At 39.8% G+C, this 19,299-nt stretch overlaps 3 protein-coding genes across 18 annotated transcripts in view; 2 read left to right on the top strand and 1 right to left on the bottom strand.

Moving 5' to 3' along the window:
• Positions 1–1,178: 1,178 nt before the first annotated feature.
• On the bottom strand, positions 1,179–5,278 carry LOC129251388 (ATP synthase lipid-binding protein, mitochondrial). 2 transcript variants are annotated; one of them, XM_054890789.1, is made up of 4 exons: positions 5,183–5,278; positions 4,347–4,459; positions 2,839–3,043; positions 1,179–2,274 (listed from the first exon to the last, which is right to left on the bottom strand). In XM_054890789.1, exons 2-4 carry the CDS (start codon positions 4,392–4,394, stop codon positions 2,111–2,113), a joined length of 417 nt encoding a protein of 138 aa, XP_054746764.1. In that variant the 5' UTR covers positions 4,395–4,459; positions 5,183–5,278; the 3' UTR covers positions 1,179–2,110. The 2 variants fall into 2 exon arrangements, with proteins under 2 accessions (XP_054746764.1, XP_054746763.1); XM_054890788.1 differs by lacking the exon at positions 5,183–5,278 and adding an exon at positions 4,747–4,877.
• A 1,272-nt stretch (positions 5,279–6,550) lies between these two features.
• LOC129251302 (myb-like protein AA) overlaps positions 6,551–19,299 on the top strand; it is a 44,501-nt gene continuing 31,752 nt past the window's right edge. The window contains exons 1-3 of one of the 15 annotated variants that reach the window (XM_054890666.1): positions 15,109–15,823; positions 15,994–16,054; positions 16,181–17,289. In XM_054890666.1, the coding sequence (XP_054746641.1) occupies positions 17,190–17,289 (100 nt within the window). In that variant the 5' untranslated portion in view covers positions 15,109–15,823; positions 15,994–16,054; positions 16,181–17,189. Of the gene's footprint in view, positions 6,894–15,098; positions 17,290–19,299 lie in introns of those variants that run through there. The other 14 variants (XM_054890716.1, XM_054890698.1, XM_054890687.1 and 11 more) reach the window with 14 other exon arrangements.
• On the top strand, positions 9,489–12,905 carry LOC129235928 (uncharacterized). Its single transcript, XM_054870016.1, has one exon. The coding sequence runs from the start codon at positions 9,489–9,491 to the stop codon at positions 12,903–12,905; it is 3,417 nt and encodes a 1,138-aa protein (XP_054725991.1).

Below are 19,299 nucleotides of genomic sequence, written 5' to 3'. Positions count from 1 at the left end.
GAGCACTATAGAATATATCTTTTTAAACTTTAAATCACAATAAAGTTAATTTATACTCCCTTATATAATCGCTTAGAATAGGGTTTGTATTAACTACTTCATAGCAGTAATAACAACGAAAGCAATGGTCTGCTCTCGCTACTGCTCTGAACTTATACAGATAGTAGTGGAACAGGTAGCACAAAACGCGGAATCAACTATTTTGCCCCGCTCCAAGCTACGTTTAGTTACTGCTAGTAACTTAGAGTAATATTCAAACAAAATGCTCAGTGCTCTCTGTAGTTGTAGTAGTAGTAAAAAAATGGGAATCGCCCGGAGCGCTACTTGCAAACTTATTTTTGCTTTCCAGCTTCCGCTACTACTATTACCATAGCTGCTATTAGAGCAATGTCTGTTTTTGTTTTATGTACATTTTTTCTGCACATTTTGCGGTGCCTCACCTGAAAATATAACTCACAAATGGCATGGTTGAATATAATTTCAAGTTTTTTTTCGTTCCTGGACGCTCTTTTTTAGTTAAAAAAAAAATCTGTATATGTATGACGGACTAATCCATTGATACATTGGCTATTTTTTAAACGATTTATTTTTTATGTCTATAATTTGGAATATGGCCAAGAACCAGCAGCATTCCCCGTACATGAGAATATGTTGTTTATGTTGCTGCAACAACAATAAAGCCCTGATCAGTTCAATCGAAGCAGTTGATTTTGTGTCTTGCTTAAAAGCTGCTATGGTAGACGACTCAATTTATATAGATATGAAAACCACTAAAACTTTCCCCAAAAATTTATTTTTCAAAAACTATTCCCTCAAGTTCATTCAAACTTTATACACGTACCTCATGTTGCATCATATGATTTAAAACTAATGAACAAAATGTATTACAGTAATCAAAATGCGAAAATTCCTGCAACTTCGGAAAGCCACTAACAAAGTCTATGTTCTTAACCTGGCATAGTAGTCCATTCTTTGTTAAAACAATAAAATCTTAGAAATCATTTCATTACTTCTATTACTCTGCAACATCAAGATGCATACCATAAATAAGAGGAGCTTGGTCAAACTCCTGAAAAGAGTGTAGGCGCCAATCATATATTATCCTGCATGGCTAAAGGAATTCAAAGCAAGTTTACCTTGCACTTCGCGAGCTAAGTAAATGAAAACCTCTCCATACATATGTTTAACCATTCATGAACTCCATCTTGATTTTATTCAATGCCTAATTTATGTCACAATCTAGAATGCATCTATGGATAAATTATTATAGTTAAATGAGCAGTGTAAGTAGTATATGCTTAAGACTCAATTCTTTTCATTCGTTCTTATATAGTAATTATCTAAGAAATGCGTACGCAGCAACAATATGTTGTGATCTCATGCATAAAAAATATATCTGTATGTATATATACAAATCAAAATCGATAAGTAATAAGTAATCAACTTTTAGCATCAGTATAAGTTACACACTGCATTCCATTATTGTTTCGCATGTTTCCTGCATTTGTTGATTGTTTAACGAGAGCGCATACAGGACAAACAAGGGCTCACATATCATGGGATTTGCAAACTGTATTGCTCATATGATAAGAAAATAAACATGTGCACATTTCTAATGACGGACCATAAAATCCAGTATATTTTTTCACTTATTAAAGATTTAAATCGTCTGCTGCTCGAGAGCAGGTTAATGTATTTTGAATTATCTTTATTCAGTTCTTTTCAAAATGTGATTCCTGTTGCTACGATGCTTTTATATGCGATTGTGACTGAACTATTCCATACAGCTTATTCGATTCTGATTTGCACATGGTTTCTTAAACTTGTCATTCGATCTGTAGAATATCCGATGCGGCGCATATCTCTTTTTATTACCATATATTGTATTTGCAATTGACTTGCTTCTACATTTTCTGTTTTCAATAATGTTAATATTCGCTTTAGTTCAACGTATTCTGCACATTTTTAGTTTTTTTATCATAGTATTTTTATTTTCGTTTTAAACTTAAATAAAAGTGTTTGTATTATTGGATGTTTTTTAAAAACAAAAAGTGGTGGAGCTGGTGTTGTTGCTGTTTCTGTTATTTATAATCTCTCAATGTCAAACACTTTAGAAAGCGAAGAGCAGCAAGAAGGCCATCATAAGACAAAACAGACCCATAGCTTCAGACAAGGCGAAACCTAAGATAGCGTATGAGAACAACTGTTGTTTCAACGATGGATTTCTGGCATAACCAATGATGAGGGAACCGAATACTGTTCCGATACCAGCACCTGTTTGTATTGGAAGTTTTTGCAAAAGAAAATAAAAATTAATAAACCACTAACAAGAAGCGAAAGAAAGTTGCAGATAAGCAGAGTTTCTGTTTAGTTTTGCTTATGCGCAGTCAGTCGCAGATTAGTCTGAATTGAGTTCTGCATAGAATGCAGCAAGCACATCGCACTAAAATTGCTGGCCACAAAGGATTTCAATGAATGCTCAACCAGGTGGTCGGGCATTCAGAATTTCTTGTCCCTTTGCCTCTTAATCATACAAGTTTCCTGCTAGAAAATATATCGGTTTAAGTTCACACGCACCACAGCGTGTTTGAATTGAACTTCGACCAACTCTCAGACCTTCCCGAGGCAATATTGGAGTAATCTACATTTCACCAAAGCATATACACTTCCCGTTAAGAGTTATGTAAGGCATTGATAAAAAATACTCGTATGTGTGCCCCAGATGCTAGATTGCAACTGACTTCTAAAAACAAACATTCACAGTATTCAATGCATTTTTCCGCTACCTTCTTTCGCTATTATGTTAAGCAAACACATGTGGAATCTTCCAATACTAACCGGAACCGGCGACTCCGACTGTTGCAGCACCAGCACCAATGAATTTGGCAGCTGAATCAATGTCACGAGTGACTGGAGAGGTCTGGAATGACCTGATTTGTGGCAGTAATGCAACGGGGGTTGTGTTCTGAGCGGCCAAGGATTGACTCTGGCTAATCACAGCGCTGCTCAATGGTCGCAAGTATTGCTTTGAGCCGTTAAGGAGCTGAAAATATAAAAATAAATAAATATATATATTATGTGCTACTAAGAATTATGTTAATTATTTGAATTAAATTTTCATCAAGCTTTTACTTAAAATTTAACACTACAAAATGGCCTCCTACACTCAACTGTTTTTAATCGATTCTAAAACACTTTTCTAGTTTTTGAGTTGACTCTATCCAGTTCAATTGGTTTTCTTGTATAAGATACAAAATAGTGGAATGACCTTAAATCCTATTATACTCTCTATTCATCCAGATGGTACTGGTTGGAGGGGAGCGTACATGCCCCTCTTCTCTAATATATATGTATGTTTATGTAAGTTTAGTCCATAAACGTGCCGGAACTATTGAATATTTAGCCTCAAAATAGATGTTCAGGTGAAGATTGATTGTCGCTTAAAATGGCGAACCGCTCATTTCCAAAGTTTCCCCACAAATTTATCTTCACACACGGACTGATTGGATACACTTCACCCAGAGGCACCAAATATTCCAGCCCCTCTGCCTTTATGAAATATCGCTAGGGAACTTGGCAGACGGATGAATTTAATTATTAATCCTAAATTCCTTTTCTTCTGAAGTTTACGTAATTAAGTTTTTTATATAAGAATATAAATGTAAATAATAGTGCCAAGGAGTGCAACTACCACAAAAACATGACACCGTTATGCAATAGTAAGTGAGAAATAGTAAATACTGTGCACTAAGGTTGGTCATGTATATTTTCTGCTGTTCGTGTTCTTGAATGTTGTTTTCACTTAGTCTTGAGTTTTTTAAAATGTTTTCAATTAAAAAAAAAATGTACTATTTCAAGAAACTACTTGTAAAGTTTTCTTAGGAATCCAAACATCTCGATACTCTTATTGGCAAATGTACCGGTTTTAACCTCAAAAGGTAACACTAGTTAGCAATGTTATACAATGAAGCATGTTCTCCAATGAAAACAAAACTTCCAACACCACGAAAGCAAGCAGTGACGATAACATTGGATAATATAAAATAATATTAATTATACTATATGAAATATAGTGCTATAATTTCCAATAGGTACTATTCCCTAAACTGCAGAGCTACAACACCGCTACAACCTAACCTCAATTTTTCTTATGTAATATTTCACCGCATTAAAGTTCACCATACCATACCAATCATGGTATCGTGCAACGATGTTCAAGAATAATGGAGAAAACGAGGAAAATCGATTCCTAACTCCTTATGTAATGAAAATTATTGGCCAATTAGCACCCTATATTAAATTTAATATATTGCAATCATCATTGTAATAAATAAGTGAAAACTTACGGCAGTCCTGGCGACGGGGGCGATACGAGAGACTGTTGACACGAACATTTTGTATATTTTAATTTGATGATGCTACGTGGATCAACCAGAAATTGAAGCTAGCTCACGGTGCTCTGTAAAGAAAGATGATAAAACAAAATAATTTGGTTTAGATAAATAATAACTTTTTGTTTTTCCCCATATTTTTGCTTATGGTATGACGATAGAATTTTCAAATTACTGCCACATGATTCTTGTTCACTGAAGCCATTGGAAAAGTTACGTAATTTCATCAAGCCTTTAATTCCGTAACTTTACGCATTTTGGCATTAATATTGCGTTATCAAAAGGAGAATATAAATCGCATTAATATTAAATTTCTTCTATTTTACACAAATAATTTGAAAATATTTTATTTTACAATTTATTTTTTCCAAGTCTTGCTACAGAACTGCGGGTCGCTTTCGTAACGTTGCAACGATCTCGTTCCACTGACAAATTCACTGCTGTCGTTCGTTGACGTTCGCAATGGACCGTTTCGTTTCATTTTTGTTCTCATTCGTGTCTCTATGGTAGATATTTTACCACATACACATCCACGCCAAGATGGCGGAAACCGCTGCCGAAAAAAATCACATTTCTTTACACAAATCCATACACTTTTACCAATTAAACTGCTAATTTTCAACAATCAACAACATTCTGCTTTATTTATACTTCAATACTTTAATTTGTCTCATCAAATACTTCAATAGGAAACACTTAAACTTCATCATAAGAATGATTATTCAATCAATGACAGGCAGTAACCAGAAAATTCATTTCCCCCGGAGCTAAAAATTTTTTCGTGTACTCACTTCGAACAAACCCTTTCAACAGTGGAACGTCTTGTAAAATTTAATCACGAATGAACGACTCAGATGTCTTCCTTTCGGGTGGTGAATCAAATTGAGCTTGACGTTGGATGTGGTACAATTATGTAAGTTCGCATTACCACTTTTCAAAAGGCATAAAGGTAAAAGCACGTTTACATTGGTGTGTTTTAAATTTGAAGGCCATAATGGAGTTTGATTACGTTATTAAAGTGATTTTTTAGCAGTTTCGATATATTAAATAAATGTAGTCCACAGTGTAACGGCTACAGAAGATTGCGTCTTCCGAAAACCGCTACTTTTTTTGCGATTTTGGCAACCGTTGGCATCAGTGCTGCAAAGAAACAAACAAAAGCAAAAAAAAAGTTACTTCATTATGTATATTCAGTAAATGGCTAGGTGAATATGTAATTTTTAATTTAAAGAAAAGAATAAAAAGTTGTGCGAAGTATGCATAATCAGGCCATAATCTATCAAGAATCTTATATCGCAACATGACTCAATTAAAGAGGGTTTGTTAAGTAAACAGCTCGCTCTTAACAAATTGACCCCCAAATTTGAATACATGTTACTGCTTTACAAATAAACGCACATGTTCTTTAAAAAACTTTGAAATTGTAGTAAAAAAAAGACCCATCTACATAGAGCTTGGCGTTCACTTTGCTTTGATTCAACACTAGGAACTACCTTGCTACAATGAAGGATTTAGCAGGGAAAATTTAATCTGAAAAATGGGTAAATCATGCATATTAAAATTGGTCAAATTATTATTTACTGTAGTAACTGCATTTACTAAATTTATACTTATTTAAACTTAATTCAGGTTCAACATTTTTGAAGCAATTCTATTTGTTTATATCTGATGATTGTCGACGCATGTCATAAAATAATAGGGTGCTTACATATTACATAAGGCCTCTTCTTTTCGTCAAGCGTTAGCAAGAGGCGAAAAGTTGGAGCAACTGTTATAAATCAACATATATTGGCAACACTGGAATAGAGCTGCCTTAAATCACATGTGTTTGTAAGACAGTAAGTTATACCAGTTCAATGAGATATAACCATACTCGCTAACGGGAAAATGGCGAAAAGAAGAGATGTTGTCTTACATAACTTAACGAAAAATTTGCATGCGAAAACAACAACAAAGCTATTGAGTAAGATTCGCCGCTAGCGAGTATGGCTATAGCTCATTATACTGATATAACTCACTGTTGTACGAACGCATGTAATTTAAGGAAGCTCTAATCCTGCGTTGCCAACATATGTTCATTTATACCAGTTGCTTCATCTATTCGCCACAAGGCAAGTTGAATATCTAAGGTGGCGCCATTAAAAAACAGTTACTTTATTTTTCGCGCTTTTGACAAGTCTGATGTCAGCTCCGTTAGCAATACAAAACAAAAGAACAAAACAAACAAAATTAGGAGAAATTACATTTTTGTCAAAATTCAGTGATCGGCTTGGTGATATTGTGATTTGTGAGATTTAAACTAATCAAACTAATGGAAGCGAAGTGCCGAGTGTTAAATTGTGAAAGCACAAATCAATATAAAGCCTCCAAGTGCAGTTTTTTCCATTGAACTATAGTTTGCGGCAAGAATTGGAGAACATGGCCTGTCGAAGACCTCACAGAAATTTGGAGAGTCTCAAACAATCTTTGGTTCGAGCACCGATTGCAATATCCATGGAAACCGTGAGTCCGGCAATAGCTGAATGGCCTCATTGTTTGAAGACTTGTATAAAAGCAATTTTTTTTTTAAATATTTACATATTTAAATAAAACTAACTTCATTAAAAAAGTATTATAGTATCTGTTGGAAACCCCTGCTTAGTTGTAAAAATATATGTATGTTGTACTATATACTTTATGTATTTGATTCCCGCTAATTCTGTGTATGCGTGTTTGTACACAACTAGTATGTCCGCACAATAGGTAACGGTCAATGCATATGTACAAACGCGCATATATAGAATTAGCGGGAATTTGCATATGAATACCGCAGTGTGTCCTTCGCCGAATTTGCCGCTGCGTTAATGACTGGTACAATTTAAAAAATCAGTCGTTAGCCAGCGGAGGGAGTAGATAGACACACTGCAAAATAAACGCACGCACAGAAAGTTAAATTCGCAAACATTTATTCCCTCAATTTTTTCACAAACTTTTATTTCGCAAGTCCGTTCGAAAGTACATTTGTTCGCCATTTGTTCCAGCCAGGACCTAGGTAACTATGGCGACACCAGTTTCAAAGGCCACTACACCTGCATCAGTACCCGACCAGCAAAGGGTGTCGGATGCTGGCACTGCCGTCGGTGTAGTGGATTTGCCAAGTGCTCCCGTTGCCGAGGGAGTCACCACTCGTGCTTCATCTGCCGCCCGCCAAGAAGTGATGTTTCAGGCTATGCAAAAACGCATCGCCGCGCTTGAACGTAGCCTGAAAGTTGCCCAAGACAAAATAAGGGAACACGAGTTAACCAACGAAGCCCAGCGCGCTGATGCGCAAAGCATAGCCAGTGCACCCAGCGACAGTTCCGCCAACGAATCTGCCTTGCCGTCATCAAGCCTGCCGATGACACAGATCCAGTTGCTTCAGCCGCAATCGCCGTTAATAACATGTGCTGCTACCTGTGTGCATACGATGCAGCCGCCGCCGCCGCCGCCACTTCAGAACGTTACACGTTATCAGATGTACACCGCCACTCGTTCCTCACCGCTTATTTACACATCCTCAACAAATGGGACGTACAACAGCTCGACTTTACCTCCGTGCGACACATTTGTTAGCAGTCTTCCGTAAACGGTGCCAATTTCCGCTAACGTGGGCTCCTTACCCTTGCAGTTTTCAACCCAGCCAAGGAAATTGCAAGATTTGCCGGAGTTTAGCGGGAAACCAGAGGACTGGCCGATATTTTTTACTGCCTACACCGAGTCAACCACTGTCTATGGGTACAGTTGCTTTGAAAACAACTTACGCCTGCAGAAGTGCTTAAAGGGTGAAGCCCGAGAAGCTGTTAAATCGCTACTAATCCATCCAAACAACGTGGCCAATATCATAGAGCAACTTAAGTTCCGATTCGGTCGCCCAGAGCAATTAATTCGAAGCCAGCTAGCCCATGTTCGAGAAATTGCCCCGATATCGGAAAGCTCAGTGGTAAAGTTGATACCATTTGCGACGAAGATTAGCAACGTTTGTGCATTTTTACGTTCCGCGTGTGGCGGAGAGCAGTATTTAGTGAATCCAACACTCCTCGATGAGCTCGTCGGAAAGTTACCCATGAGCAAGCGTATCGAATGGGCAGTCTTTGCGTCATCTTTACAGCCTTACGCAACTGTTCAGCATTTTAGCGATTGGCTCACTCAACTTGCCAATGTCATCTGCACGGTTTACGATGGGGAAGCAGCGAAAGATTCGAGGCGTCGGGTTGTGTTGCACGCTGCCGAATCTCAACGTCACTCAGCCTGCCCTATTTGCCAGGGCCAACATAAGCCAGCCGATTGTACGCAGTTTAGTCAACTTACAGTGCCGGAAAGGTGGGAGGAGGTGAAACGACGTCACCTTTGTTTTTCTTGTCTCAACGTTGGACATGGGTCGCGCAATTGCCAACGGCGCAAACTATGTTCAACTGACGGGTGCAAACGGTGGCATCATAAATTGTTGCACGATATTGGGAAAATAATCGATGGGTCATCAAACCAGTCACCGCGGCCTCGAGATCGCCAACGACGTACTTCCATTGCCGATACACATACAGGTATTAGTACGAGGACGCAGCCAGCGTCTCGTATTGAACAGCAAGGTGATGCGGGTGCAGCGGTCCTTAGTTGCAGTACAGATAACAATAGTAAGTTATTATTTCGGATTCTGCCGGTCGTGCTGTATGGGAACCAAAAGCGCGTTGAGACATACGCACTTTTAGATGAAGGTTCGTCAATAACAATGATTGATAGCACACTAATTGAAGAGCTCGGCCTACGTGGCCGGACTGAACGCTTGAACCTACAGTGGTTCGGAGGACGTGCCGCTCAGGAGTCGGCCATGGTGGTAGATCTACTCGTGAGTGGTGCCGGTATGCAAAAGAGACATAAGTTACGAAGGGTTTATGGTGTTTCAAACTTGCAGCTGCCTTCTCAGAGTCTGAATAAAGCCGATTTGCGTTGCCATGAAAGCCAAAGCTGCTAATCGGACTCGACCACTGCCACCTCGGTTTGCCGTCAACAACAATGCAGCTAAACAAGTGTGGGCCATTCGCTGCGAATACTGAACTAGGATGGGTCGTATTTGGGTCAACAATGAACTCCGATCCATCATTGCCATCATGCTTATTCGTTAACTGCCACACTGATCAATCTCTTCATAATATGGTTGCTGAATACTTCGAGACGGAAAGCTTTGGGGTTCGAGCTGCGCCTATCATGGAGAGTGAAGCTGACGTCCGTGCTCGGGAAATCTTGAAGTCTACTACATGCCGTGTTGAAGGAAGGTACCAGACTGGTCTGCTCTGGAAACGTTCCGACATACAGCTACCTGACAGCTATTCTATGGCTTTGAAAAGATTAGCGGGTGTTGAAGCAAAAATGAGGCGCGATACAGTCTTTGCCGCTGAATATAACCGAATCATAAGTTCCTACGTCATGAAGGACTACGCACGAAAGCTGTCGCCAGAAGAAGCTGCTTTAACTTGCAACAGAACATGGTACTTGCCTCATTTTGCCGTGAATAATCCAAATAAGCCAGGCAAGTTACGCATGGTGTTCGACGCAGCTGCTGAAGTGGACGGTGTGTCCCTTAATTCACAGCTTATGAAGGGTCCGCAAGAGTATCGGTCCTTGCCTGCTATACTATTCCACTTTCGGGAAGGAGCAACGGGCGTGTGTGGGGACATCAAAGAGATGTTTCACCAGGTGCTGGTTCAACGTGACGACAGATGTGCGCAACGATTTCTTTGGCGTCAAGGTGATAGTACCAGACAGCCCGAGGTATATGAGATGCGCGTAATGACCTTTGGAGCAGCATGTTCGCCTTGCGCCGCCAATTATGTGAAGACGATCAATGCGTTGGAGTATGGCAACAAAGTCAAGGGTGCTACCCGAGCCGTGAAATCGATACTGGACTACCATTATGTCGATGACTACGTCGATAGCTTTGACACAGAGGAAGAAGCAGCTGACATAACGAAACAAGTTCGAGCAATACATAAGATGGCCGGTTTCGATCTTTGCAATTTCGCGTCAAACTCATTAAGAGTGACAGAAGCACTTAGTGGTGGCGGGAATATCCGTCAAATAGCAAATAAAGAAGGAGTACTGGTGGACAGAGTCCTCGGTTTGTTTTGGCAGGCATCAACCGACACCTTTGGGTTTAAACTGAGATTCAACAACGTAGATTCCAACGTTTTGGACGGAGGGCGCCGTCCGACGAAGCGAGAACTTCTCAGTGTGGTCATGTCGATCTTCGACCCACTGGGCTTTCTTAGCAACTTTGTAGTGAGCGCTAAGATCCTCATGCGGGAAGTGTGGAAGAATGACATCCGGTGGGACGAGCCACTGCCAAGCAACGTAAACACCGCATGGGAAGGATGGCGTAAACAACTGCCAATGGTCGCCGAATATACCGTCCCTCGATACTATTATCGAAATGGGAAACCTAAAGTTTTGCAGCTCCATGTTTTCGTCGACGCCAGCGAGGATGCCTTTGCCGCGGTAGCCTACTGGAGGTCAACTAATGCCGCCGGTGAGGTTGAAGTCGCATTTATATCTGCCAAAACTAAATGCGCGCCGATGAAGTCATTGACGGTCCCTCGATTGGAGCTTCAGGCAGCTGTATTGGGTACGCGTTTGATGAATTGCCTACGAGAGGAGCACTCCTTGCACATCGATGACTGCGTCATTTGGAGTGACTCCAAAACAGTGATCCAGTGGCTTCGCAGTGAACATCGGCGCTATAAGCCATTTGTACAGCATCGGATCGCTGAAATATTAGCCACAACTACTACTGCAAATTGGAGATGGCTACCTACCGAGCACAATGTCGCTGACGAGGCTACTCGAGCTAATAACTTTGTCGACTTTAGCTCATCCGCCCGTTGGTCCTGCGGACCACCATTTTTGTTACGAGAAGAGCAGTATTGGCCGACAGAGAGCTCTACATGCAATCATCATGAGGAAGCTGACAAGGAACTACGTCCTAAATTCGCCCTTGCAATCGTAAGCTGTACATTTCTAGACTACAACCGATTCTCTACATTCAGTAAACTGGTGAGAACGACAGCATGGGTCCTGCGATTCATTGACGTTTGCCGCCGCCGTAAACCGCCAGACCGAGGCTATGGGTTGACTGCCAAAGAAGTTGAGACTGCAAAGCTTTGTTTGTGCCGCCTCGTTCAACGCGGTGAATACGCCGAAGAATTTCAACACATCGAAAGCGGTCGCAACCTGCCACGCACCAGTTCGCTCATTCAACTTTCGCCGTATATAGACGAAGATGGTGTTCTTCGTGTACGAGGGCGCATAGAAGCTGCCAGCTGGCTCCCAATAAGCGCGAGACGCCCTATCATACTACCGCCAAAGCATTGTTTCTCAAATCTGGTCGCCATGCACTACCACGTCAAAATGCATCATCAAAATCTAGAAGCCACTATTTGTGAGATACGTCGCCTTTATTGGATACCACGTCTCAGGAGTTTGCTGCGCAGTATAGTCGCCAATTGCGCCATTTGCCGCTTAAGAAAAATCCATGCCGTATCGCCACTGATGGGCCCTCTTCCGATTGATAGATTAACTCCTTATGTCAGGCCATTCAGCTATACGGGCCTCGATTACTTTGGACCGATAACAGTAACTGTTCGCCGCGCCAACGAAAAAAGATGGGTGGCGTTATTTACGTGCCTGACAGTCAGGGCTGTGCATCTGGAGTTGGCTCATGACCTCAGCACTGACTCATGTATAATCGTATTGCGCAACTTTATAAATCGTCGCGGCGTTCCCGTACGTGTGAGGTCCGATAATGGGAAGAACTTCGTCGGTGCTGACATGGAAGCAAAGCGCTTCAGCGAAGTCTTCGATTGCAATCGCCTGCAGGGTGAGCTGTCGCAAAGGGGTGTAGAGTGGATCTTTAACTCGCCTTTCAACCCGGCAGAGGGGGGCGCTTGGGAACGATTGGTGCAGTGCGTCAAGAGAGTACTACGATGCACTTTGAAGGAAACGTCGCCACGGGAGCACACGCTCAACTGCTTCCTAATCGAGGCGGAAAATATTGTGAATTCTCGGCCGTTGACGCACTTGCCCATCTATGTCAACCAGGAGCAGCCGCTGACTCCAAATGACTTCCTTCTCGGTGAAGCCAACACACCGCGAACTCCGATTGCCAGCGAAGTTCTGGAAACCAAATGCTTTCTTCGACAACAGTGGCGTCTTGCTCGACAACTAAGGGACCATTTTTGGAAACGATGGATAGCGGAATACCTTCCGACATTGACACGCCGGGTTAAGTGGTGCCAACGAACAAAACCTCTGCAGATAGATGACCTCGTCTTCATATGCGACCCCAATATATCTCGTCGGGACTGGGGTCGAGGCAAGGTGGAACGCTTGTATGCAGGAGCGGATGGTGAGGTCAGACGAGCTGACGTACGCACTTCGAGTGGATTAAAGCGCCGTGCCGTCTCCAAATTGGCAGTTCTGGACGTTGATTATGGTGAATCGGGTTGATTCACGGAGGCGGGAATGTTGGAAACCCCTGCTTAGTTGTAAAAATATATGTATGTTGTACTATATACTTTATGTATTTGATTCCCGCTAATTCTGTGTATGCGTGTTTGTACACAACTAGTATGTCCGCACAATAGGTAACGGTCAATGCATATGTACAAACGCGCATATATAGAATTAGCGGGAATTTGCATATGAATACCGCAGTGTGTCCTTCGCCGAATTTGCCGCTGCGTTAATGACCCGTACAATTTAAAAAATCAGTCGTTAGCCAGCGGAGGGAGTAGATAGACACACTGCAAAATAAACGCACGCACAGAAAGTTAAATTCGCAAACATTTATTCCCTCAATTTTTTCACAGTATCATATTTACAACGGAATTAACTTGTAACAGAACTTATGGCCGGACTAAGTATGTATATATTATATAATTGGAATTTACACTGTTTTTGGGTGTTTGGCTAAACTTTTCCTCCTATTTATGGTGGGCGTCGTCTTAATGTTGTTCTACAATGTTGTTCCTACAGTTTTAAGCAGCATCCGAGTCGCAGTTGATTGTTATGAGGAGCTTTTTCATGACAGAGATACATTCGGAGCTTTGGTATTGCCTGGAGATTTCCCATAGGCAATGAATGGCAGTCGGTTCTACGTTTACCGAAATGACCCGGATTTATATCCGGGCAAGGACTACAACAACAACAACGGCGCTTTGTCATTTAAACTACCAAATCACAATAAGAAAAGCAAATCAGTTGTTATACCGAAGGCACCTTTTATGGATTCGCCTTGCATTGCTGTCCAAGCAAGGTGAATTAAATATTAATACTAATTCTATCGTTCTTACATTAAAAGCATAATTGAGTTCCAAGGGGGAATGCCCCTGACTTTTTTAAGTGAAAATTACCCAAAGAATGGACTAAAAATCGATATGCCATGCATAACAGAAAATCTGCGGCTTTATATTTGTTCAAGGACTGATACTTTAGCAATATATATAAAAAAAGCAGGACAGGTGGTTGTTGCTAAAATGGAAATTTCGCATTAATATGATTTCTTATTTTAGTTGACACTGTTCTCGTACTCGATAGTTTATGGAAATAATACAGAGGTGGCAATATCCGCGAACCGCTATCTTTCTTTCAGAATAAGCTAATTTGCTGACGCAATAATATAATATTTGTACAAGGCGAATTGAGTACTTTAGGTGGCGCCTTTAAAGAACAGTTACTTTATTTTTCGCGATTTTATCGAGTCTGACGCAGCTCCCTTTCCGATACAAAACAAAGTAACAAACAAAAGGAGAAGAAAATATATATGTTTGTGAAAATTCAGTGAATGGCTTGCTAATATTATGATTTGTGAGATTTAAACTAATGAAAAGGAAGTGCCATGCGTTAAATTGTGAAAGAACAAATTAATAAATTGAATTCAAATTCAGTTTGTTTGCGTTTTTATGCGGAAGACGCTCTGGATAGAAAATATGTGTGTGTATATAATATCTTGTGTTTGGTTGTTTCTATTGCTTTCGCCTACTTCTCTTCTTCAGAAATTCTTTTGTTTGTTTATTCATGGACTCTTACGACACAGCGAACTCGGAAGGCGCAGGATTTGATTTGCAGCTGGTAGCTGGTTCGCCGTAGCCGAATGGGTTGGTGCGTGATCACCATTCGGAATTCACTGAGAGGTCGTTGGTTCGAATCTCGGTGAAAGCAAAATTAATAAAAACATTTTTCTAATAGCGGTCGCCCCTCGGCAGGCAATGGCAAACCTCCGAGTGTATTTCTGCCATGAAAAAGCTCCTCATAAAAATATCTGCCGTTCGGAGTCGGCTTGAAACTGTAGGTCCCTCCATTTGTGGAACAACATCAAGACGCACACCACAAATAGGAGGAGGAGCTCGGCCAAACACCTAACAGAAGTGTACGCGCCAATTATTGTATTGTATTGTATTTGTTTAATGTACCTTGGTTTGTAGCAATTATTTTTACCTATCACAGGAAACGTACCTACAAGCACAGATATTTTATTCCATTACAGCTTAATACTGGTTCAGCATTTGAACTGAAACAATTCCCTGTATTTAAATACAATATAGTGGTACAGTGTGTACACAATACACAACACTTTGCTAATAAATCATACTCTTTACCTCAATTATCAATCGCACACATGCATATAATTTCTCCTACAGCCGACGACATCGTCGGCGTCTATTCATCGGCAACGTAAACGTTACTAAGCTGCAGCAGCATCGCATCGAAACAGCAACGCAAACAGCAAATTGTTTCGCTTGGAATCGCGAGCAAAGAGGGTCGATCGTTCGCTGCGTACAACGTCGTCGCCTCGCTACGATTCATATACAAATCTAAATATGTTTTTTTAATTAAATACAACGAGCAAGTAGCAGCTGCAGCAAAATGCTATAACGGAACCGGGCTAAAGCGGGCAGTTTACGGTACAAATAGACAAGAAAACGAGCAGAACGCTAACCAAATGAATTTTGTGTAAATTTACTTCGGATTTTGTGGAAAAAGTATCTTATTAGCTGGTTATGTTGGTTGGTCGACAGTCAAGCTAGCAACGTTCCCAAATTGCATAACACCTATTGTGTATATGAAATAAGTATGTGCGTAAGTGTTAGTGAGTGTTTGTGAGATGGTATATTGTCGCAGCAGAGGTGGTGGAATTATAAAAGGCAGCAAAACTCGTAAGTTGAGTTCAACAACGAGCAGGCCAAAAGCAAGAAGAGGGGAATCGCATTGAAAATTAGGGGAGAGGCAGGAGACCCAACAAATAAGTGAGAGGAAGGTCGATGTTGAAAGCCGTCCACAAAATAAAAACAAAAAACACGTACGCAGAGGTGTACCATTACGGTCATATCGTACTATCTTCAAAAGTAGTAATACAATAGCATTAGGTAATTTCTCGAATAGGATTACATTTATATACGTCAGTTAGCATATGCTTCCTTTGTAATACTAAGCAGTCGAATTCTAGAGATACTATACAAATAATTTTATGTTATTTTAGTCACGTCGAAAGAAAGGCAGTTATTTAGCTAATTTGCCATTTGTTTTATTCTTCTAGTTATTAAAAGAGATCGAGAAGGGGATATTAAAAAGCCACAACCGCAGCTACGAAAACATATGTAAACAAGTCTATATATAAAGTATATCTATAATAATTTGTCTATGCCGATTCGTTTTTTATATAAACTAACCACCTAACCTATCCATCACATCTTCATTAATATATCTATCGCATATTATCGCAGTGAGTCAATAGTTAGTCCCACCGGCATAAATGGCGAGTTATAGCTAAATACATAAATCAACACACTATATAGAGTAACAATAATATTAATTGGTACAAAAAACAATGCTACAATAAAAGCGCTAACAAGGCACAGTATCTTTGAATTAGTAAGCAGGAAAAAGAGCAATAATAAAAAACAGGCAGTTCCATAGGGCGGCAATGTAAAATAATAGCATGGCACCTTCAACAAGGCACAAGCATCAAATTGACGTCCAAAACAAAGCTAATTTTTACAACAAAAACAATTAAATAAACAACGCCGTCGAATTTATTCACCACCTTAGCATACCACATTACAGTTGACGTTGTTGCCATTGCAGCTACTACACTTCGCTGCTCAAGCAGAAAGTCACGCAGAGTATAGTGCAGCGCTGCTCATCCAAAAGAATTGTTAACTGGAGAGCGGTATAGGATGCTTGCGCTTTTGCCAATAGTTCAGGATCCAACTTCGTAAATAGCCTTAAAGCAAATAAATAAAATAAATGAAGATTTCTGCAAAGCAGATACAGGATATACTCGTATAAAATTTAGTCAAATTAGATTTAACAACGTAACCCATCAGTATTGTATTAATCAACTCAGCGACCGTGGGAGTGAGAAAGATAGAAAGTGTTGTGACGCGAAATATTACTAGCAAGTGTGTGCGTGAGAGTGAACGAGATTGCGAGTGTGGTGAAGAACTGTACGATAGGAAAAAGCGACGATATTGAACGAGTGAGCAGGTGCGTAGCATTCATTCGTGCTTTTGCAGTATCAGCGTACTCGTTCGTATGTATGCATGAAGTGGTGTATTGTTGGCAGAGAACTGAAGTGGAGTGAGCCGAGTCGCGTGAGTGAGCGCTGTTCGCAGTTTGCCTGACTGCTTGTGTGCCTGTCGCTAAACAGAGCCAACCAACAACATCATCGGTCCGATAGTAGAGGAACACAGCGAAGCGACATTCATATTCATCGGTCGAATCGTTCGGGATATGGCCGTGTTCTTAATAAACATCTGTAAATTTAATGGCTGCGGCATCACATTTCCAAGTTTAGGCGATTTAATACAACACATTGAGGACACACATATCGGTGAGTTTTCAACTTTTGTGTTTTAAGAGATGCACTGTCAAGTGCATATGTATATGGTTGAGCCAGGCGACGGTGATTTTTCGGTCGCGTGATTATTAATTAAGTGAACGGTGCACGGAGAATAATTGCATATAGCGGAGAGTATTTGTTTACTTAATTAAGATTAAAATTGGTGTGTTGGTGTGGTGAATTTTAAATAGTTGCAATGTGGCGAAGCTAAATCTAAAGTCTGTTTTAACGTCACAGTCAGCTGCTGGCAAATGTTGCCGGTGCTAAATGGCATATTTACATATGTATATGTGTATGCATATGAGTGCGTGTGTTTGGATGGTTTACGAAAAATCGATAGAGCAGCTATTTAGCTCGTGGTGAATTGTGCTTAAGTTACTTAATGATATATCTCCCCTCTAGTTTTTCGCGTGGGCAGAGTGCGATGGGTTATACATGTTTCATTCATACACTTTGCACAGTGGGCCAAAGTGGTATAACGATATTTTTGGCACAATTCCCATATGGATCTCCTCAAAACTTTTGGGCAATGTTTGTCATTGATCGTATATGAATCTTGGAAGTTTCGGTAGCTTAGACCCTACTGTTGTAAGATTGATTTTATAATACAACTGCTGGAGGAGATCGTAGATAAAAATTTGACTTCATACACATTACTTTTGCATGAGTCAAAACAAATAATGTTAATTAAACTAATTTAATTGCTGATTTTGTTCGTCACCTGAAGCTTCAAGTTTTAATCAATTGCTTGCAGACCAACATTGTGAGACTTCAAACATTTTGGTGTGAGACAGTCCCTCCTACACATGCACATAGGTCAAAACAAAAACAAGTGGTGAGATTGTTGCGAAAGGGGAATTTATTGACTAGATTTGATGTAGCGAGTAGCATTAGCCGTGTCTTGCTGTTCATTATTGATTTCTCCGCGACATATGCGTTGTTATCAGAAATTTAAGGTAATAGTGGGCCACACGCATTTTGCCCAGGATCGAGATATGATAAAAAGTATGATAATGGGTAATAAGAAAACGTGTGCAAAAACCATTACGCATTTGTATGATTGTGGTTCCTATATATGAAAAAGAGCATACATAAAAAAATATCTACATACTAGAAGCTATCATTAGCAAATGTGTATTGTAACAGTAGTGCGTGAGAGAATCCGTAACATATCTCCACATTGGGATTCATCTCATTAACTAATTTCAATAAACTTCTTTCAGGATGGGATGAGTCTAATAAAGCGAATTTATTAGCATTTGGTTTTTGCTTTTTGTATACTGATTGTTAAAATTTCCATAAAAATGTATACAAACAAGCAAAACAACAACAAGGAGCCAGAGCACTTGGCAATTAAAACACAAAATTGAAAAATCAGCTGCTCTAGTGTCACCACCTTGAATGAAATAGCCTTAAGCCTATTGCGCGTGCAAATAGTGATACCACAAAATGGAAAAAAAAGTTTGAAAAACAGAGTTGATAACTTCTGAATTTTAAAAGGCACTAAATTAAAAAAAAGAAAAATGCTCTACCACAATATAAGCACTAAACCAAACCAGTTCTGAATTGGAACAGTGGATTATTGTAGTAGAATTCCTGTTTCTCAAATATATAATGGAACAGTATGGATTTATAAATTTATAATATATGTAGAGTGAAACCTCCCTTAGACGGGCACTCACCGTAAGTGAACTTTTGTCCGCCCAAAAAAGGGTTCCGCTCAAGGGGAGCGTAGCTTATTTTAGAACTTTTTAATTTTTTAATGAATTGAATATTATATTTTATTTGAATAAAAAATATTGATATTATATGATAAAAAGAAGGATGTGTATGTATTTTTTCAAAAGAGCATATTTCATTTATGTGCATATAAAGTAATAACAAAAATAAAAATAAATCTTACATTTCAGTCAATAAACTAAGCTTTATTTATGTTTGATTTGTTATGCAAATAAATCTTAACGTTTTGTGATAAGAGATTCGCGTCCGCAGTTTTTGTGT

This window comes from Anastrepha obliqua, chromosome 1, assembly GCF_027943255.1.
Source record: "Anastrepha obliqua isolate idAnaObli1 chromosome 1, idAnaObli1_1.0, whole genome shotgun sequence".
In the NCBI taxonomy this organism is placed as follows: Eukaryota; Metazoa; Arthropoda; class Insecta; order Diptera; family Tephritidae; genus Anastrepha; species Anastrepha obliqua.
Note: the sequence above shows the minus strand (reverse complement) of the source record. Positions and strands in the feature narration are given on the sequence as shown.